The sequence below is a fragment of the Chenopodium album genome, chromosome 4 (genome assembly GCF_948465745.1).
Source record: "Chenopodium album chromosome 4, dcCheAlbu1.1, whole genome shotgun sequence".
NCBI lineage: Eukaryota > Viridiplantae > Streptophyta > Magnoliopsida > Caryophyllales > Amaranthaceae > Chenopodium > Chenopodium album.
This window is the reverse complement of record NC_137837.1, coordinates 22,946,667-22,969,590: the sequence shown is the minus strand read 5'-3', so window position 1 is coordinate 22,969,590 and position 22,924 is coordinate 22,946,667. Positions and strand designations below refer to the sequence as shown.

Sequence of the window (22,924 nt, the reverse complement as noted above, 5' to 3'; positions counted from 1 at the left end):
GTTATTCAATCACATGAAACAGAAAAAGCTTAAAACTGTTCAGGATTACACACCAGAAGGTTAGAAACATAATAGAAACCACACTGCATGAAAAACAGTCTAGCAGTGTGGGGGAACAGCAAATATTATGGCAGTTAATGGAAGGGGAGGGGGAGACTGAAGTGATCATTCATCATCATCTTCATCCTCTTCTTCATCCTCTGGGTTGATCTCCTCCTCGAAGTCAGAACCTTCCTCAGCTGTCTTTTCTTCTTCCTTCTTCTCCTTTTCCTCTGTCTCTTCTTCTTCTTCCTCATCAGATTCATTTTCCTCTTCTTCAGAACCTTCTCCTTTTTCAGCATCAGGACCCTTCTCACTGGAGGATTCCTCATCATCCGTCTCAATGATCCTACAGTGTGTAGAGTCAAACTGCATCCCAGACTCTGGGGGCAACAGGTGATCAATCACCCTGCAAATAGTGAGGAATTTCCTGTTGTTCATAAGCTTATCAAGCTTCCTTTCTTCTTCAGCCTGCACTAGACTGGCAGCCAACTTTATGATCCTCTCATCCTGCCTTTCCAACTTGGCAAGAAGCATTGCCACATCCTCAGGAGTGATTTCCTCCTGGTTCCCTGCATCCCTTGGGCTACTTTCTTGACCTACAAAAGTCAGCTTCTTTCCAGAGTAGTCAATCTTCTTCTGAGTGAGTATTTTCTTGGAGAACAACTGAAGACTCACCACCTCACCAGAAAAAGAAAACTTGGGATTCTGCTCCTTGATGATTTTGCAGATAAAAGAACCATAAGGCAGGGAGTTGTGGGATGAAGCATGGCAGTACAACATGTGCTCCATCATTAGAGCAGGCAGATTAACCTTAACCTTTTTCAGGATCAGATAGATCAGGACCATGTCCATGATCCTAACAGTACCTCTGCCTTGACCCTTGGGCAGAAAGACCTTCAAACACATGGAGTGCAGAACCAACATAATTGCCTCCCTAAAGTCACTAGGGGAACCAGCTTCTTCCTTCTTTCCAAACAAAAACTGAGTAACCTCCTCAGGTGTTACTCCTCCCATTAGGGGCCACCCATCAATGCTATATCTACCAAAACCATCTCTAGGTATACCCAGCAACTCAGATAAAACAGACTCAGAAACATGTACAATACTACCAGAAACAGTTGATGCCACAGACATATCAATGTTTTGCTTTAGATTAACAAAGAACTGACGAACAGGACCAACAAAAGCATCATTTAAATCATTAAACAGAGATATCCATCCTTGGAACTCAAGAAGTTCCTTAACTTGACTCAAAGCAGGAATATCAAAATATTCATTCTCAACACCACAACCAGATAACACAGTCCTAGAACTTAAAGAAGTTGCACCAGTACTGGGGTTAACAGGTTGTTTACCTTTAGCAGCCTTGGAGATACGGGAAACAGATGATGTTGCTTTCCTTTTCTCTCCTCTCTTAGGCTCAGATGGTGTAGTCTCCTTCTCTTCTGAGCCCTTAATGACCTTTGAAGCAGCCCTAGTCTGCCTTTTCCTTACAGAGCCAGTAGTGGTACCAGCAACCACCTTGGTCACCACTACATCTAGATCCTCCTCCATCTTCTTGTCCTCCTTCTCCTCATCCAATCCTTCATCAGCCACTTCCTCTAACTGTTTTTCAAGTTTCTTGGCTATCTTTTTAACAGGTTCCCCCTCAGAAGGTGAGTTGGGGTTTGAAGAAACGGTTTCAGTTATTTGAGTGAGGGTTTCGATGGATTTCTCTTTTGGGGCCTTTTTGGATTTTGATTTTTGTGGAGAAGGGTTTAAAGTTTTAGTCTTTGATGGTGAAGCAGGTTTTTCCTTCAAGACATTCTCTTTTTAAGGAGTTTGTCTCAAGGGAACGGCCTTGATGGGTTCAGTTTCAGAGGGGTTGATTTCTGGTGTTGCTTGTGAAGGAGTCTGCTCAGAGACGTTCATAAGAACATCCTTGATTGTTTCTTGAGATTTTGACGAGGGGGAACTAGCCAAACTTGCTTTGGAACCTCCTTTCCTTCCTCCTTTCCTTCCAGTTCCAGCCTTTCTCACCATTGTTGCTTGTCTAAGCTTCGAAGAATTGATCTTGTGTAGAGAGAGAAGTTGAGAATTTTTGATGAATGATGAATAATCACGGAGCAAAGAAAGGGAAGCAAATATATAGCAAGAGGAATTATAGAGACAATCAGAAATAAAATCAGAGGATCAGAAGATATTTGGAAGTTATTTTAATTTGGAAATAACTTCCATAAATGAACAACTGCCCATAATTGCAACTGTCAGAACAAATTGCCGTTGGAGGAAAATAACTGCCATATTTTAAAGATTTTAAAATCAAATAAGAATATAAAAAATATTTTCTCATGGTTTAATTTGAAATTAATTTCAAAATTAATCCGTTTGTATTTGCTGCTGTTTCCTCTGCTGGTAGGGTTACTGAAACAGTTGCTTATCTGTTCAATATGGCCTTCAATCCTGAAAGTGATTAGCTGCAATATTGCTCACATAGAGATAAGCAATTAACATTGAGATAATAGACAGATTGCAAAGGTATGATGCACGCACACATTTAAAGAATACTTAATTAGCCAATCATTGGGGAAAAACAGCTGAGAGAGGTCTCTTAGTTTGACCTAGTCAGACCTAACATGACTCTAAACTTGCAGAAAGACTCTTTACCCAATGGCTTAGTGAAGATATCTGCAATTTGTTCTTCACTGTTGCAAAAACTCAGCTCTACAAGACCTTTCTCAACATTATCTCTTAGGAAATGATGTCTTATCTCAATATGCTTTGTCCTGGAATGCTGCACAGGATTCTTAGAAATGTTAATAGCACTTGTATTATCACATAAAATAGGTACATTTTCATAGAAAATACCAAAACCTTTCAACTGGTTCCTTATCCACAACAGCTGGGAGCAGCAAGCTGCAGCAGCTATGTATTCAGATTCTGCTGTGGATAAAGCAACAGAATTTTGTTTCTTTGATCCCCATGAAATCAAGCAGGGACCTAAGAAATGTGCCATACCAGATGTGCTCTTTCTGTCTACTAGGAATCCAGCATAATCTGCATCTGTGTATCCTAATAGTTCAATTGAACCACCTTTGGGGTACCACAAGTACAGATCATCTGTTCCTACTAAGTATCTAAATATTCTCTTGACAGCCTTTAGGTGAGATTCTTTGGGATTGCTTTGAAAACGTGCACACAATCCCACAGAAAACACTATATCTGGCCTACTAGCTGTCAAGTAGAGAAGAGAACCAATCATACCTCTAAACAGTGTAGCTTCCACACTCTCTCCTTTATCTTCACTGTCTAGCTTTGCATTTGTAGGTATTGGAGTTGCATATGATTTACTGTCTTGCAATCCATACTTCTTGATTAGTTCCTTTAAATACTTCTGTTGATGTATCATGATCCCATCAACTGTTTGCTTGATCTGCAATCCTAGGAAGAATCCTAGTTCTCCCATCATGCTCATCTCAAATTCACTTTGCATCAGATCTGCAAACTCACTACACAAAATTTGATTAGTAGCACCAAATATTATATCATCTACATATATCTGTACTACAATCAAATCAAAATTCCTGGTTTTGATAAAGAGGGTCTTATCAACCGTTCCTCTTCTATAGTCATGTTCCATTAGAAAGTTGGACAGCCTTTCATACCAAGCTCTAGGAGCTTGTTTAAGACCATAGAGCGCCTTGTCCAGCTTATATACATGATTTGGGAATTGACTATCAGCAAAGCCAGGGGGCTGCTCAACATATACTTCTTCTTTCAAATAACCATTAAGAAATGCTGTCTTAACATCCATTTGAAAGAGCTTAATGTTCTTATGAGCAGCAAAGGCAATCAAGATCCTTATTGCCTCAAGTCTAGCTACTGGGGCAAAGGTTTCATCATAATCAATGCCTTCTTGCTGATTATAACCTTGCACGACCAGTCTAGCTTTGTTTCTGACTATAGTACCCAGATCATCCAATTTGTTTCTGAAGACCCACCTGGTACCTATGACTGACCTGTTCTCAGGTCTTGGCTCAAGATGCCACACTTTATTTCTTTCAAATTGATTTAATTCATCTTGCATAGCCAAAACCCAATCAGGATCTTTTAAAGCCATCTTGTAGTCAGTTGGTTCTATATTAGATAAAAATGAGAAAAATGCACAAAAGTTTTCATAAACTGCTCTCCTAGTCTGAATGCCTTTACTGATATCACTTAGAATTTGTTCAGTAGGATGAGAAGATTTATATTTAAAAATGCTAGATCTAGGTGCATTCTCATTTAATCCATCAGAACCATCATGCATCCCTGGTTCATTTGTGCCATCGAATTGGTTTTGCACAGATGGACCAGTATGCTGAGATGTTCCCCCTACCTCCCTTACCTGGGTGGAAAACTTGTCCTGAAAGTTTTCTGTTCCCCCTGAGGTGTTGCTTTCTCCATTTACTTGGGGGCCTTCATCTCCATCCTCATGAGTATCCACTTGTTGAGGATCTCCTTCATTGTGACCAAGTCCTTCACCAGCAGCATCTGGTGAACCAGTATGTGAACCTGGTTTTTCTAAGGAAACATCAGTTGATTCTCCTGTAAAATACAAAAGTCCTATCTCATCTAAGTCATCAACCTGCACATTCTCACAACACATATTAAATTCATCAAAGACTACATGAACACTTTCTTCAACACACAAAGTTTTCTTATTGAATACTTTATATGCCTTACTGTGAGAAGAATAACCAAGGAAAACAACTTCATCACTTCTTGGATCAAATTTATCCAAGCTGTTCTTACCATTATTATGCACATAACACTTACAACCAAAGGTTCTGAAGTATGCTATGATTGGTTTCCTTCCTCTAAGAAGTTCGTATGGAGTCTTCTTCATTTGAGGCCTTAACATCAACCTATTTAACATGTGACAAGCTGTATTTACAGCTTCTGCCCAAAAAGACTTGGGGAGACAACTCTCAATGAGCATTGTTCTTGCCATTTCTTCCAAAGTCCTGTTCTTCCTCTCAACTACTCCATTTTGTTGAGGAGTTCTTGGGGCAGAGAAATTGTGAGAAACTCCATGTTCCCTGCAGAACTCTATGAAGCTAGAGTTATCAAACTCTGATCCATGATCAGATCTTATGGCAGCCAGTTGATGATTGATCTTGTTCTGAACCTGCTTTACTAATACAATAAACTCATCAAAAGTTTCATCTTTAGAAGACAGAAATAGAGTCCATGTGTATCTGGAATAATCATCAACAATGACACACACATATCTAGAACCATTTCTACTTTGGACTCTCATGGATCCACATAAATCAATATGAATAAGTTCTAGAGGTCTGCTGGTACTGATAGTTTTCTTTGGCTTAAAAAAGGATTTGACCTGTTTCCCTTTAGCACATTCTTCACAAACTCTATCTGCTTCAAACTTGATGTTAGGCAGGCCTATCACCAATTCTTGAGACCTGAGTTTGTTAAGAAGTCTAAAGCTGACATGTCCCATCCTTTTATGCCAAAGCCACTGGTCCCTATCAGAAACATCACTCAAACAGATGGACTTGTTCTCAGGGATTTGGTTTAAATAAGTAATGTAAACGTTTTCATGTCTGAATCCCTGGCAGACAAGTTCATTTGTTTGCAAATTCACTATGTGACAAAGGTTGTCTTTGAACTCAACTTTATTACCTTTATCACATAATTGTGAAATACTCAAGAGATTATGTTGTAAACCATCAACATAATATACATCACTAATAGCATGGGAAAGTGACTTACCAACCTTACCAATTCCAAGAATGGTACCTTTGCTGTTATCACCAAAAGTCACCTTTCCCCCTTCATGAGCTGTAAGTGAGAGAAACTGTTTCCTATCCCCTGACATGTGTCTTGAGCAGCCACTGTCCAAATACCAGTAGGTATTGTCTCTCACTTCAGCCTGCACAGGAAAAATTTAAACATTAGCTTTAGGAACCCAAATCTTTTTGGGTCCCTTTCCAACAACAGATTCAAGCACGTCTTTTCTAACCCAAATCTGTTTAACATTTTTCTCATTTTTATCCAATCTACTTTTCCTGTCTTTACACTCATATTTCTTATGGCCATTCTTGCCACAATGATAGCACACATGCATGTCTTTTGCTAAGACATACTTACCTTTCTTATACTCCTGTAACCATGTAGTATCTCTGAGAGACCAGTTCCTCCTGTTCCCCTTCCCAGTATAACCAAGTCCCCTTCTATCACTGTTTCCAGCAGTTAAGGTTAACTGGTTCAATGAGTTCTGGGATTGGAGGACTTTATCCATTCTCTTCTTAAATTCTATGAACTCTCTGTCCTTTAAATTCATTTTCTCATGCAGGGATAAATTCTGGTCAACAACTATCTCAAAGTCAAGCTTAGCTCTTTCAAGCTCAGCTTGCAATTTTGAAATACTTGAATCATGCAAAACTACAGGATCACATGAATTAGTCTTTCTAAGCTGGGCTAACTCAACCTGCAAACTACAAATTTTAGCTTCACATTCATCATGCATATTACTAGAAACAGTTTCAGAACCAGTACTTTTGCTGTCCTTAACTAGGACATATGCTTTATATAGTTTCTCTACATCATCAACTAACAAGTTGAATCCTTCTAACAGTTTAGACCTATTCAGAGCACTTGCCCTAGATTTTATACTATCAAAGTCGTACAAGTCATCATCACTATAATCAAGCACGTTAATGACACAACTTGTAAACTGTTTCTCACATTCATCATCACTGTCATCACATAAACCCATATCAGATTTTATTCTCTGAATTTCAAGTTTGCTTTGATCTAAAGCAATCTCTAGTTCAGCTACTTCCTGCTTCAAGTTAGCACAGACACTTTCCAACAAATCACAACTTGAATTAGCAATATCATATTCTTTAGACTTTTCTTTAAAATTTCTCTTAAAATCATGATAAGCAATTCCAAGTTCTAAACATTGATCTAAAGCACTACTAGCACATTCCATCAAGTTTTCTCTATCATAAAAGAGCATATCCTTTTTGATCTGATCAATGTTTACCTGATGTTGATCCAAGGGGTGCTTCTTTGCCATGAGGCAGTGGACATCTGAGCTGGTTCCTCTGTTGTACCTGGTATCTTCTTCTGAACTTTGATTCAGTATTGCTGTCATACATACATCTGACTGACTTGAATCATCTCCCTCTTCATCACTGTCTGTATCTCCCCAGACAGCAGCAACCATGGCCTTTTTGTAGGCCATCTTGTCTGCTTCCTTGGACTGGTTGTCCTTCCATTGAGGACAATTCTTCACAAGGTGTCCCTTCTCACCACACTTAAAGCATCCTGTTGCAGAGAAATTGTTAGATTTTTTATTTGATGCATTATTAAACTTACCCTTGATGAATTTTCCCTTCTGGTTTCTGAAACTTCTTTCAAACCTTCTAGCCATCATTCCTATTTCATCATCCTCATCTTCGACTGTTCCCTTTAGTGCAATTCCTTTTGCTGGTACCTTCTCTGACTTAGATCCAACCAGCATTTCATGGGTCATAAGGGAACCTATCAGCTGTTCAACTGATAGAATTGAAAGATCCTTTGCCTCATAAATGGCTGTAACCTTGGGAGTCCATTCACCTGTCAAACTTCTCAAAATCTTTCTAACAAGATCTTCATCAGTAAAGCTTTTACCAAGAGATTTTAAATCATTTACAATAGTCATGAATCTACCAAAACAAGTATTAATATCTTCATCCTTAAACATATTAAAAGATTCATATTTTGACATAAGTAAATCAATTTTAGACCTTTTTACCTCACTGGTACCCTCAAAGGCAAGTTCAAGGGTATCCCAGATCTCCTTGGCAGTGGTGCATGCTGAGATCCTGTTTGTCTCATTCTCAGCAATGGCCTGTTGCAGTATTGACATAGCCTTAGCATTTTTCTCCAGCTTTTTGTAATCAGTGGAGATGTATTCATCTTCAGTCTTTGGGACTAGCTTCCCTTCTGGATCAGACTTCTCAATGGTCAAGGGACCATTCTTAACAACCAACCAGCATTCATAATCAATGCCAATGATGATATTCTTGATTCTGTTCTTCCACCATGCATAGTTCTTCCCATTGAACTTTGGTGTCTTGTTGTCATATCCCATAGCATTCATTTCCTGAGTACTCATGATCTACTTCTCTAGGTGTTACCCTTACAAGAAGCCGAGGCTCTAATACCAATTGAAAGTGCAGCTGGTACTCAAGAAGGGGGGGGTTGAATTGAGTACAGGGCAGTGTTAAGAATTATTGGATTTTCTTCTCTATTTATGTAGGGGGACCAGGTGATGAACTGGTCCTGCAGCGGAAACAGAAAATTCAATAAATAATCAACACAAAGATTTAACGAGGTTCAGCTCAACTCTGAGCCTACGTCCTCCACTACCCTAATTACTTTTATTAATCAACTCTGAAAAACAAAAGCAATTACAAATGATCACACTCGTGATCCCCACACCTAACTCTAGGTGTCACTTCGCACTTGAACTCACAAGCACTTGCACTCACACTCGTAAATGCTACCCCAATCACTAACCTCTTAGTGATTCAATACAAACCCTTTGTTTCCCTCTAAATGCTTCCTACTCAAAGCTTACAAGAGATAATTACAAAACAATCCTTACTGTGTGCATAAATAGTTTGTAAGAGATGAACTAACTATTTCCCTTAGAGTGTATTTCGAGCTTTCAAAGATAGAGAAGTTTTTCAGAAAAGCTCACTCGAAATTCTGATCGAGTTTATGCTTTTATAAGGTTGGGAGATGAATTCTTTCGTGATCTTTTCAGATCATAACTTAGGTAAATAGAATATCTTTTATTTTGTAAATAAGAGATATTCTAAGATATTATTCTACTTTCCATAAATGGGTAGAATAATATATTCTAAGTTATATGCGAAATAATTCATCTCCAACTCTGCATAAACTGAATCAATTAGTTTAGTAAATATTCTCTAAGGATAGGAAATATATATTCCAGAAAATATTTACTGAACTAATGTCCAGGTTCATGAAACAAGCTACGAAGCAGCTGTTTCCCAACCTGTTAGTGTCCTAGAGATCAGGTCAACTTTTCCTGATCTCTACAACACTAAATATTCTAAGTAAGGGATACAGATAGCTCACGTACAAACATCCATGCACACTTAACATTATAAAGACTACAAAGATCAACTATCCTAATCTGAGAGACTTCATAATCTTCAAGTCTTGACGGCCTTCCTTGATAGAACATTCTGATACAGATTTCTTGAATGCTTTGATTCAAAAGAACTTCATATTGCCTCAAGTACTTGGGATAGCTGTTCCTGTTCAAAATGTCAGTTGATATAATATAAAACCAACAAGAACCAGCTAGTCAGCTGTTTGTCATCACTCAAAACCTTAAGTGACTCAACAATATCCACAATGTATTGCTGAAAACACCTTCCCGCTCGCAACAGCATGTTATTAGGCCTGATCTGTAGCCTATAGGCATAATACTCTCTAGCAGATATGAATTTGTCTACTCTAGTGTTTTTCTTCTTTGCACCTGCAATTAAGAAACGGAAGGGAATATTTCAAGGTGACAGTAGCAGAAGGGCATCAAACACTAAAAGAGAAGAATAAAGTCTATAATTTTTACGGGTTTCTTCCTGCTCTAATAACTCAGCTGCAGTATGAACAGCACAGGACATTATAGGATCCGGAACCAGATCTGTCGATCTTCGAGACGGGTGAGAATTTTTTTTAAGTCCTTGAGTCCACCCACACTCACCTCGAGGAAATAACAAAGGATACTGAAGCGGATCATAGCATCCATAATTATGATATATTCGATGAGATTTATCAGAGCGTCCACTAACTAATATATGAGGGCCCAAGCTCTGGCTAGACGAAGCACTCTCCGGCCAGATAGCAGCAACTTCATCAACAGCAGGAGCATTATAAACACGCTGATCAAGCACTGGCGCTTAATTTAAAACAATTCTTGTATCTGCATGAATTACCCTGTCCCTTAAAGTCCGGAAGAATACAGCATAGGGATTATGCATAGATACTTGCATCAGAATGCTAATCACATCTTCTCTTATTTCAGGGAAACAACCAACCCTATTTTCTAATTCATGCTGACCATCATAGAAGTACAATTGGAGATACTTTGGATTGTCATCGTCAGGCATTAAATCCGGGACAAAATGATACATCTGACCGTGCAGTTTAAAAAGATAAATCCCTTTGTGTGTGTTTGCATAATAATGACCCCCAAGCGAACTAAACGCGAACAAGTTGTTGTATAATCTAGCATACTTTCTGAAATGCACAGCACCCTCATCCTTTGAAGTAAACAAATAAGCAAGTTCAGGAGGATACTCAATCGCAGCAATCGTGATGTCTCCATTCCCACAGCAGAAGTGCAAGGATTCAAACATAAATTTTTTTGCACCGCATTTGTGACAGGAAAAAGGCACGGCAAGTCTAAAAGGCTCCGTTGGTAGCTGTCGATCCATAGCAGCACCAAGAACATCTAATTTAAAGTAACACAAAAGGAACAGACCAATAAGATACCTAGCCCTAATAGAATATGCTTAGAACAGACATAATAAGTTACCTTGTACACCAGGGATGACCCTTTTTTTTTACGAAGAACATCTATTCCTCCTTCTGGTACACTGCATGACATATATGTTCTATTATGGTATCTATATCACAAATACCGAACAAGCACCCTCAGGAGTGCAGTAATCTAAAAGCACAGCTAATAAGAGGAAAAAAGAAAAAGTGCTCATAGATGTATCAAAGGTAAACGTAATAGTGCCTGGACATCGAATACAGATACCTATTCAAATATGGCGCAGCTGTTCCCTGCATACACTTCTGCCTCTTTGATTTCCGACACTGTGGAGGCTGTGCAGGAGCAGACTGGCTGGCCACTAAGCACGGGCTACATTTAAAGGAAAACTTTTAAGCAAACTGATTCCAAATACAAGAACCACTCATTCTGACCCATCTACCTCAACTGGATATGCATACCTAGCAAATGCTGATTGTGATGTCCTCTGTGCAGCCTTATTTACTCTACTGCAGCTTTTCTTAGACAGCCGAGGGATGCCATAATGGCAATCTAACAAACACCAGAGTAAAGTGGCCAAAGGAGCACACAAATCAGAATTCAACTGTAGCAAACAAATTAAAGGACAAACTTTTCAAAAAAAGACAATACCCATTTTTCACAGCTCCAGAACAGGCTATCAAACCTGGAAGACTACAACATTGCACGCAGCCTTTCGTAGAGGAAATCTGTCGTTAATGTTGTATCAGTAATCGGGGAGTAGGGAAACCACTAAATGGAGGCATCTCTTTTAACGGTAAGAAGACAAAAGGTAAGCAGTGCAACATGTGAGAGTACAAGGCATAACACAAATAGTAACTGATTTCATTAAAAGGAAGCCATAACAGGCAGTACATTCAGGTAGTTTGATTCAGTACATCAACAGAAACAAAAAACTACATAATACCGGCTAATACTTGCACCTAAAACAGACATCAATATTAGGCAAGAGCGAACTACATAGGCACTACATTACTTAAACAACACCAACATTTGCCTACATATCATGAAACCTTTGTACACTAAAGGTAGCTAGATTTACTACACATAACTATTCAACCCTAGCACACTTGTAAACATTAGCTAATTCACTCAGGCCAGTAACAAGCTGATCAGAAACATGGACCCCCACACCACTCGTAGGCAGGTCCTTTCTATCCATGGGACGCTTAGCTGGAACAGTTAGCGGAAGAGCAAGAACCGGAATCTAGTTTGATTCATCGGTTGGTGTCACACATTCATCACTAACCAAACAGGTAGCAGCCTCAGGTTGCCTAGAATTCCCTCCTAAACATTGAACATGGCCTTTCAAAACCAAATACCTCTCTCTTATCAAGGAACATTCTGCGCTTAGTTTGGCAGCAGAACCGTAATTGACATCAACAATCTCTAAATTGAGCACAGAAGATATAAAAAAACAGGCCTTCTTAGCAACCCGCTGTTGAGCGGTATCTTTTTCAGCACAAGGATCACTGAAAATGCACTCCATCCCAATACTATTATGAGGACAAGTGACCATTAACCAAGACATATAGCCATGTCCTTCTAACTGGGTGGTCTCAATACCAGTGACAGTTACACCGGTTTTCCTAACTAAAACTCCCAAAAACTGCACAAAATCAAATCCAACATGAATCTCATGAAATGGCACATCCTCCCGTGTGCTGCATTCAGCACGTATGCGACTCAAGTCCTCTCTGTCCTGTACTAATTCAGCACATAAATTTTTATACAATTTCACACACAAACGGTACATCTTCATACGCTCATATGTGAAATCAGACACCCGAACACTAAACCGGCAGACTAATCTTTTCACAGCCTTGTGAGCTGCTCTTTCACGAGACTCTTCAACCGTAGTAGCATCTCCACCATAAAAGATAAACTTTGTACGAGAATTAGGCGTATTAACCCGCACAAAGACATTATTCTTAGCAGCATCTATAAATCCATACACCGGAGATGGAAACTGCAACCAAGCAACAACCTTTTCCAAGATAGGTTGAAAAGGAACACACACTCTGTTTGATCGTCTAGCCATAACCTGTAATGGCAAAATCAATGTTCAGGACAAGAACCATGAAGAATAAAACACTTATTCTTCTTCAAAGTAATACAACTGGACCCAACCCACAAGACATACCAAAAGGCAGACAAAAATCTACCCGCTGTAAAACTAACCTAAAGAAATCCTAAATGAAAAGACAAAGATCCTACACACAATACCAGATTATCTTTGCACCTCTAACAACTGTAGAACCGAGCAAGTGTACAAACAATGTTCTATACTTCTGAACCGGCCTCTCTTCTCTAAAGGCCCAACTACAACCTACATTTTCCTGGTCTACCTTAATAGAGCCGATCACCTAGGCAATACTTCAATATCCCTTCAACAGAAGTGTAAAAGCAACAAACAAGCAATCACCTAAAACATCTCTTTTTCCAATCTATCAAATCCTATAGTAAGCTGAACACAGCAAACGCATCATATGAAATCAACATATAATGATTGTGTTTCACTAAAACCAACAAAAGCAAAGCAGAACAACACAGCATAAAGAACAAGCACCAAAGGCACAGTACGATTACTGAGGAATAAAAATTACCTTTAGAAGTCCTCCGAACACACGAGAACAAACCGAGGTCCCACAGCAAAATCACAAACAATTCTTGCACCAACCCTGTAACCCCACAAAAGGCGAAAGTAAGAACATCTAAAGGCAACCATAAACCACTTGATATACCAAACCACACTTTATTTGCTGGCAATCCAAACTGCACCACAGCAACTAAATTAGTAACACATGGCAGAGCAGTGTCATAAGGACGAAAGCACCAAAGTCACAGAAAATCACGCATTGCAACTATATGTAGTCATCTATTTTGAATTTAAGATTCAATTTGGGCAGCAGATCCATTTTAAATTTAAGATTCAATTTGGGCAGCAGATCCGGAATACAATCCATACAGACACATTAAAAATGCACATTAGGTAACTTAATGTCGTCCGAACAAAGACCAACCTCCCAAATGAAGCCTTCAGCGCAGAAAATTAAAGCCACCCACACCCAGACTATGGAAACCCAACAAGTCTATATATAGCCTATGGCAAAGAAAGCCACCGCCATTGATAAACAGGAAACCTTGAACAGTACCAGGACACTGAAGTAGTGCCCAAGTAAGGCAATCCATTCCTAGAAAGCCGAAGCAGTAATTCTAATCCTAAGCTAACATGCAATCTACAGACCTTACAAAACAAACATCAAGGACTGCAATATATCCAGCAAAAGGGAAAATAAACCTTACCAGACGGTCTCGTCCAGGCTGCCAAACCCAACACCTTACCTCCGAACCTCATCCTTCAGACTTACAACGCGAAAAGCAAACCCCAGAGCACACAACCAAACGAACCTCCGAAAGTAATTCCTACAACATACAAGGACACCTTAGCTGGCAACCAAAGAAGGATGTCAACAACAGCTGTATCCTCCGTGACAAATGGCAAGCAAATGCACCAAGCTAAGGAAGGGCAAATCCGGCAACTCATTAAATGTAAGGGTGTCTTTGTAATAGCAGCAAAAAGAACTATTCATAAGCACAGTGTTTGCTTTTGCATATTTTGTAAGGTATATAGATACTCGTACCTACTACTCTACTACTCAATAATATCATTTATATGTCTACGGGATTACAAAGACAACAACTAAACTAATACGAAGTATAACAAATCTATAATACTTGCTTGTAGGATATAAGGTCATTGTCGCATATTATGTATATTTATAAAATAAAAAATTCGAATTTAATCATTTCTAATGATCTAGTGCCCCTAAAATTGTTGCACACTATCTTATTTTTGGTTTGAGGCTACCCATAAAACACTAATTGCACGTCGAACCGGATTATTATCTTGGTTAAAGATATTAACATGATGGGAAAAATAATCTTCAATCGAGACATTTATATCGCGCCACCAAAAACCCATTCCACTAGTGTTTCCTACACTGCTAATACATAAACCTGTCACAAGACTACAATTATATTGTATCTTTTCCAATCTATTTGCATTTATGATCGTCTCCATAAAGAAAAAGATGTGTGGCCTCTCTCTCCAGCACCAATTCCGAATAGCGTTAATTATTGTCAACGAGTATCCACGCCCTTGACAGTTTCAACTAAAAATTTCATGGCTTTTCGAGGGATTGGACAAAATCAACACCTTCTACTTGAATTAAACCATCACCATCAACATTATTGTTAAAAGACTTCAACTTCTTTGCAAAGTTTATTTTACTTTCCTAACAAAACACAAAACAGCGTGAAACCTCTTACAAACCCTAAATATTTCAGAGTTACTAAGACCTACGTCTTCCATGCGTAAAACGCCAACCCAAGCCCTTATTAACCTCCTCCAAGATCAACCCTTTGCTAAGACCTCCTTCAGATCATGAGCTAGCTGCTTTTGTATGCTCCCTGTCTTGCAAGCAACATTAATGTTCAGTGATACAAGCTTGAGCATGAGTCTGGATGAATTGGGCACTGTTACATTGAATGAAGATGAGGAAAAGGGAGGAGATGAGTTGGCAGTTAAGTTGACAGCTGGCAAAAGTTGTTGAGAAGGAATAATCAAGTTCTCTGTATTTAGGAAAGAATCTTTCTGTTATGCCATTTTCTGTTATTCATTTTCTGTTATTTGAATTATCGGTGTAAGGCTATATAAGCCATCATCATGATGTAAGAACTTTTCATGATTAATGAAATTACTCTCCTTTTCTCTCTAAAATCTCATTTTCTATGTTCTATTGTTATCATTGTTTCATTGGTTCACCTCTCGAGAATTCCTTTCTTTCTCGGATTTTCTCTGAGCAACCAATCCAACTCTTGCTCTCATTCAGAGCTGAGTTTGGGCTAGCTTAATTGTCTTGGTCGCATCATTGGTATCAGAGCCATACGCTCCTTGTATATTCAATGTCACCACGAAAGAACTCCGATCAGAACATTGATGACACGGAGGCGGTGACAGCTGCTGATCTTCAGAAGCTGGAATCCTCACTCAGATCTCTTCTGGATGAGCAATGTAAGACCCTGAACGAAACTAATAGCACTAATAATCTGAATATCAGTCAAAATACCAAATCTATTTCTGAATTGCATGATTTGATGGTGGGTTTGTCTGTACAAGTTACTAAATTAATTTTTGATGTTAACTCACCCATTAAAACTCCTGTGAAAACCCTTGACACTTCTGAACCAGGACAGAAAAATTACTCTCAATATTCTTCTAGACTCACAAAAATTAATTTCCCTAAATTTGATGGTGATGATCTTAAGTCATGGTTATATAAGTGCAATCAGTTTTTTGATCTTGATGGTATATCTGATGAAAATAAGATTTCTCTTGCTGCTATACACTTAGAAGGCAGAGCCCTGTTATGGCATCAAAATTTTATGAAAAATACACCACAATGTAGCTGGACTGAGTATGTGGCTGGTATAACTGCTAGATTTGGAGAAATCTATGATGATCCTATGGCTGATCTAAAAGCTCTTAAGCAAACTGGGACTATTCAAGAGTACCATGATGCTTTAGCTAGCAGATTGAATCTCTCTCAGGAATACTTAATCAGTTGCTATATTGGTGGATTGGAGGAAGAGATTCAGCTGGCTGTGAGAATGTTCTCTCCAACCACAATACAACAATCTCATTGTCTAGCTAAGCTACAGGAAGCAGCCCATAAAGCTAGAAAACCAAGACCTCAAACCAAACCTCTCTTACCTACTCCCCCTAGACCCTTCCTATCCACCCAAGGATCCCCTTCCACTTGGAGAGGGACCAATTCCACTTATAATAAACCAAACACGAACCAGCTAAACACAAACCCAAACACAACCAGAAAAACCTTAACAGCTGCGGAAATGAATGAGAAAAGAGCCAAGGGCCTTTGTTTTTGGTGTAATGAGAAATATGAATTTGGCCATCAATGTAAGGGAAAGAAACCCCAGTTCTATCACATAGAAGTAGGGGATGATTCTGATGAGGAGGGGGAGCACAATGAGAATGAGAATGAGATGGATGCTGAGGCTGAATGTGCTCAGATCTCTTTACAGGCTCTAGATGGCAACACCACTTTTCATACCATGAGAATGAAGGGGCAGTTTGGAAGGAAATCTCTTCATATTCTCTTGGATAGTGGCAGCACTCATAATTTCATAGACACCTCTACTGCTCTCAAATCATAGTGTAAGGTGGAGAACATGCCACCTAGATGGGTGAAAGTAGCTGATGGGGGCAAGATTAAGTGTGATGCCATGATTAAAGGGTTTACATGGAAAATGCAGGGTTACACTTTCACTGCAGATTTGTTACTGCTACCCTTGAGTGGTAGCAACATGGTATTGGGAATCCAATGATTTTCTACCTTGGGTCCAATATTATGGGATTTTAAGAATCTCACAATGGAATTTAAGCTGAATCAAAAGAAGGTGAAGCTTAGGGGTGCAACAAATAAGAAATTGAAGGGCTTACAGGATGACCGTACCAACTCTCTAAGTTGCTGCAAAGGGAGAGTGAGTTGTCCATGATGCAGTTAGTAACTGAAGATTCAGATCTCAGATTACATTCTGAGATTGAGGAAGGGGCATACAGTCAGCCAGAGCAAGATGCTTTGCAGTCTCTTTTGGGTAGATTCCCAGAAGTATTTGCTGCACCTGCTGGGTTACCACCTAGTAGGGAAAGATTTGACCACCAGATACCACTCAGGGAGGGAACTGATGCTATTAATATCAGACCCTATAGGTATCCAGCAACTCAGAAAGATGTTATTGAGGAGTTAGTGCAGGAATTAATGGAACAAGGGGTAATTAGAGACAGTTATAGCTCTTTTACTGCTCCAATTGTGTTGGTGAAGAAGAAGGACGGGGGATGGAGAATGTATGTAGACTACAGGGCACTAAACAAGGCAACTATCAAAGACAAGTTTCCAATCCCAGTTATTGAAGAATTATTAGATGAATTGCAGGACACTAAATTCTTCTCTAAGATTGACTTAAAATCTAGTTATCACCAGATTAGGATGCACCCTGATGATGTGCACAAGACTGCATTCAAGACCCATTTTGGTCACTTTGAGTACTTGGTGATGCCCTTTGGGCTAACTAATGCCCCATCCACCTTCCAGGCATTAATGAATTCTGTATTCAAACCTTATCTCAGAAAATTTGTCTTAGTTTTGTTTATGACATTTTGGTGTACAGTGCTAGTTGGCAAGAGCACATGGAACATTTACAAGCTGTATTGGAATGCATGCAGACACACACATTGCATGCTAACTTAAAGAAATGCTCTTTTGGAGCTACTCAGATACACTACCTGGGTCATATTATCTCAGAGCATAGAGTTGCAACTGACCCTGAGAAGATCAAGGCTATTACTGATTGGCCAACACCTAAGACTCTCAAACAACTGAGAGGGTTCTTAGGACTGACTGGTTATTATAGAAGATTCATACAAGACTATGGCAAGCTTAGCAGACCTCTGACCAATTTACTCAAGAAAGATGCATTTCACTAGGATGATCTGGCTTCTGCAGCTTTTGACAAACTTAAGCAAGTCATGAGCACCCCACCAGTGCTTGCTTTACCAGATTTTAGAAAAGCTTTTACTATTGAGAATGATGCTTCAGGGACTGGCATTGGTGTTGTTCTGATGCAGAAAGGCCACCCTATAGCTTACTTTAGTAAAGCATTATCTGATAAGAATCTACATCTCTCTGCTTATGAGAGAGAATTGATGGCTATAGTATGTGCTGTACAAAAGTGGCAACACTATCTGATGCTCCACCCATTCACTATCAAGAGTGATCAGCAGAGCCTCAAATTTCTGCTAGATCATAAGATAGTTACACCCCCACAGCAGAAGTGGCTATCCAAATTAGCTGGGTTGGAATATGTGATTGAATACAAGCAAGGCTGTGAAAACAAGGTAGCTGATACTCTCTCCAGACTGCCAAGTCCTGAGCTGTCAGCTATGATCATCTCACATACCAACTCAACTCTCTGGGATGACATACAGGAAGGGTGGAATAAAGACCCTAATATCCAGGATTTGATCAAGGAAATACAACTTTATCCTACCAAGCACCCTCGCTATTCTTGGCAGCATAATCAGTTGAGAAGAAAGGGAAAGCTTGTCATTGGGTTCTTACCTGACTTAAGGGATAAGATTTTGCAATGGCTGCATAACTCAGCAGCTGGGGGTCACTCTGGGGTGGAATCCACCCTAAAAAGGGTCCAATCACTGTTCTATTGGTCAGGAATGAAGAAATCTATCATAGAATATGTGAGGAAATGTGTTGTGTGTCAGAAATGCAAGTATGATCAGAGTGCCTCTCTTGGGTTATTACAACCCTTACCTATTCCTGATAGAGTGTGGGATGAGATTTCAATGGATTTTATTGAGGGTTTGCCAAATTCCTTGGGTAAACAGGTGATCATGGTGGTGGTGGATAGATTGAGCAAATATGCTCATTTTGTTGCCTTATCTCACCCATTCACAGCACTTAAAGTGGCTCAGGCATATCTAGATAATATCCACAAACTGCATGGGTCTCCAAGGGCTATTGTTTCAGATAGAGACAAGGTCTTCCTTAGCAACTTTTTGATAGAACTCATGAGACTGCAAGGTGTCCAACAGAAACTTTCTACAGCTTACCACCCCCAGAATGATGGACAGACTGAGGTGCTCAACAGATGTCTTGAATCTTATTTGAGATGTATGTGCAGTGATTTTCCTCAAGAATGGGCTAGATGGCTGCCTCTAGCAGAATATTGGTATAACACCACATATCATTCTGCTACTAAGATGACTCCTTATGAAGTCTTGTATGGACAGACCCCACCCATGCACACACCTTATTTGCCTGGCACTAGTGTGGTTGAGAGTGTGGATAGAAGCTTGCAGAAAAGGGAAGCCACTATTACAGTGTTGAAACAGCACTTGCATACTGCTCAAAATAGAATGAAGCAGAAAGCAGACAAGAAAAGAAGTGAGAGAGAATTTCAGGTGGGGGATTGGGTTTTCTTGAAGCTGCAACCTTACAGACAGAGTTCTGTAGAAGTTAGGCAGAACCAGAAGTTGGCTGCAAAGTATTTTGGGCCTTATGAAATTCTCAAGAGAGTAGGGCAGGTGGCTTACACTCTTCAGTTACCTAGCTCTTCAAAGATACATCCTACCTTCCATGTTTCTCAACTTAAGAAGTATGTAGGTCCTATTCCACCCACCATTGACCCCACTCCTATCTATGCTTCTGATCAGTCCATTCCTAAAGTGCCTAAGAAGGTGATAGATAAAAGAAGTGTCAAACGCCATAACCATGCTGTGATTCAATGGTTGATTCAATGGTCAAATTCTGGGTCTGAGGATGCCACTTGGGCAGATGCCATAGAGATTGAGCAGAAGTATCCTGATTTTGATCCTTGGGGTCAAGGATATTCTCGAGGGGGAGGTATTGATACAAGCCTGAGCATGAGTCTGGATGAATTGGGCACTGTTACATTGAATGAAGATGAGGAAAAGGGAGGAGATAAGTTGGCAGTTAAGTTGACAGCTGGAAAAAGTTGTTGAGAAGGAATAATCAAGTTCTCTGTATTTAGGAAAGAATCTTTCTGTTATGCCCTTTTCTGTTATTCATTTTCTGTTATTTGAATTATCAGTGTAAGGCTATATAAGCCATCATCAAGATGTAAGAACTTTTCATGATTAATGAAATTACTCTCCTTCTCTCTCTAAAATCTCATTTTCTCTGTTCTATTGTTATCATTGTTTCATTGGTTCACCTCTCGAGAATTCCTTTCTTTCTCGGATTTTCTCTAAGCAACCAATCCAACTCTTGCTCTCATTCAGAGCTGAGTTTGGGCTAGCTTAATTGTCCTGGTCGCATCATTCAGGTCCAAAATAGATTTATTTACCTTCTTCTCATTGTCTTATGAAGGGTTAAAATCTAAATGTGGCAAAATATCAGAAGGAACAACTTTATCTAATGAAAAAGGGAAAACAGTAGGCATAGGAGCAAATTGGGATGGAGGAAACTAATTGATAGGGAACGTAGCATCTGCCATAAAAGGATGGGGGTGCACATCTTAAAGAATCTAGGAAGGGGATTCCTCGAATACCAAAGGGGTCTCTGCTTTCCAAGAATCATGACTGTTGAGGGTAAAAATACCCCGTATACGTGGACCAGTTCCATAGCGACACGTGGCCCAGTGAGTGGGTGACACGTGTCACTATGGGAAGATGCCACGCATTCGGGTTAAAAGCACTCAAGAGCACTAGCCAATCCTGTAGCGACACGTGGCCCAATGAGAGGGTGACACGTGTCACTACAGGAAGATGCCACGTGTTTAGAGCATATAAAACCCCTGAAATCAGCACAAAAAGGGGCCTAATTACATCATGGCTGTAATACCCCGTATTTTTATACGTATTTTATTTAATATATATACATTTTATACATATTTTATTTAATATATATATTTTATAAGGGTGTTTAAATAACTCTAGCATTTTAAATATGATGTTTTAATTATTTATCCCATGTAAATTGGGAATATTTTACAAAAGGAAAGGTTGTTTAATTAATTAATTAATAGAAGTTGGGGTTTTATTTTAAGAAATTATGATTTTTTAACAAGTTTTAGTAGGGAAGGGATTAGGAAAAACTAAAGGAGGAAAGTTTAGGGTAAAAGGGGTGATAGAGAAGGGGTATAAATATCCCTCTTATAAGGCAATTCAACGTTGCCCAGAGTGGAGAAAACCCAAGGTAAACTTCTCTCCCTTTTCTCTTTATTTTTCTCTTTCTTTTTTTTCTTTCTCTCTCCTTCCCTTCCCCTCTTGCCGCGCACAGCCACCACCGGCAGCCACCACCACCACCGGTGGATCGCCGGCCACCAGCACCAGCCGGCAGCAGCGGCGACCATCGGCAGTGGCGCCGGCCCCCTGCTGTCGGCAACCCTGTTTTTCGAAAAAAAAAAAAAAAGGTTTTCTTTTTAAAAATCAAATCTTTATTACCCAAAACTAATCTATGCTATAGTCTAATTATAAATTATGAGTTTGGAGATTTAATTTTGATGTTTGGTCATTCTAATTGTGTTAATTAATTTTCAGATTTGGTTTTTAATTAAAAAGCCCCAATTTTTGAAACCCTAGGTTCTTGATTCATGATTTATTGAAAGATTATGATGTATAATAAGGTAGGCCTTTGTTTTAAGTGTTTTAAAACCTAATTACAGCAAGTTTTAATTATAATAAAGTGCTGGAATTTTATGTAGAACACTTGATATTAGGTTTCTTGAAGAAATTTTAATTACCCATTAATTGGGACTTAATTTATGGTGTTTTAAATATAATTTCAGCTTATTCTAATTAAATTATGAAGGGTTTTAAAATAGTATATTTTGCTGGAAATTTGTTTTGAGTGGATATTAATACTCTATTATGGATTTAATGTGTAGGAGACTTTGAAGTAAGCGATTTCTACTAGTCGTGGCAGTTTTAATAACGTACTCAAGGTACGTACGCGTACTTAGCATATTTTGGTGATGTAGAATTATGCTAGGTTTGATTGTAATTAATTACAAGTAGTATCATGCTAAGGTTTATGTATGAAATTGTGAAATTATGATGTTTGTGATTGAATTGGGAAGCATGAATTATTTGTGATGGTTTTAGATTGGAAGATTATATTTTGGGCATGTTGTGTTTGAACCACATTTTTATTTATGGCATGTTAGAAGGCATGATTAATTAAACTACATGTTTAATTATGTTTGGAATATTGAAAAGGAATTTTATTATGGTTCAAATAATTTTTATGGATGCTTTAAGCATGAGGAAGGAGCTATATAAGTGTCTATGTACACAAGGAATAAATTGTATGTTGGTGCCTTTGTGCACTTAAGGTGTTCTTAACACCGAGGGATAGGATTTTTGGCGCATTAAGCGTTTAAGGTGTCTTTGACACTGAGGTAGAATTAAAAAGGGTTCAACAATAAATAATATGTGGTCACTAATTATTCAAGAATTAAATTGGTATGTTTGTTTGATTGAATAATTATTGTTGATTGACTTATTATGCTTTGTGAGTCATCACCAAGTCTAATAATATGTAAATAACGTAAAGTGAAAGAGATTACGCACCAAAACTCTTGGAACGTATATACGTTGAGTATGAACAATGGGGGGAGTTATGGGGTTTTATATTTAATCATAACTTCTAATGG

At 38.9% G+C, this 22,924-nt stretch overlaps 2 protein-coding genes across 2 annotated transcripts; both read right to left on the bottom strand.

The window, feature by feature from the left end:
• Window positions 1-9,467: 9,467 nt before the first annotated feature.
• On the bottom strand, window positions 9,468-11,810 carry LOC145627786 (uncharacterized). Its single transcript, XM_081680134.1, has 5 exons — window positions 11,727-11,810; window positions 11,071-11,213; window positions 10,877-10,981; window positions 10,649-10,709; window positions 9,468-9,589 (listed from the first exon to the last, which is right to left on the bottom strand). Exons 1-5 carry the CDS (start codon window positions 11,808-11,810, stop codon window positions 9,563-9,565), a joined length of 420 nt encoding a protein of 139 aa, XP_081536260.1. The 3' UTR covers window positions 9,468-9,562.
• On the bottom strand, window positions 11,459-14,241 carry LOC145626847 (uncharacterized). Its single transcript, XM_081679321.1, has 3 exons — window positions 13,955-14,241; window positions 13,255-13,329; window positions 11,459-12,692 (listed from the first exon to the last, which is right to left on the bottom strand). Exon 3 carries the CDS (start codon window positions 12,687-12,689, stop codon window positions 11,856-11,858), a length of 834 nt encoding a protein of 277 aa, XP_081535447.1. The 5' UTR covers window positions 12,690-12,692; window positions 13,255-13,329; window positions 13,955-14,241; the 3' UTR covers window positions 11,459-11,855.
• Between the last annotated feature and the right edge of the window lie 8,683 nt (window positions 14,242-22,924).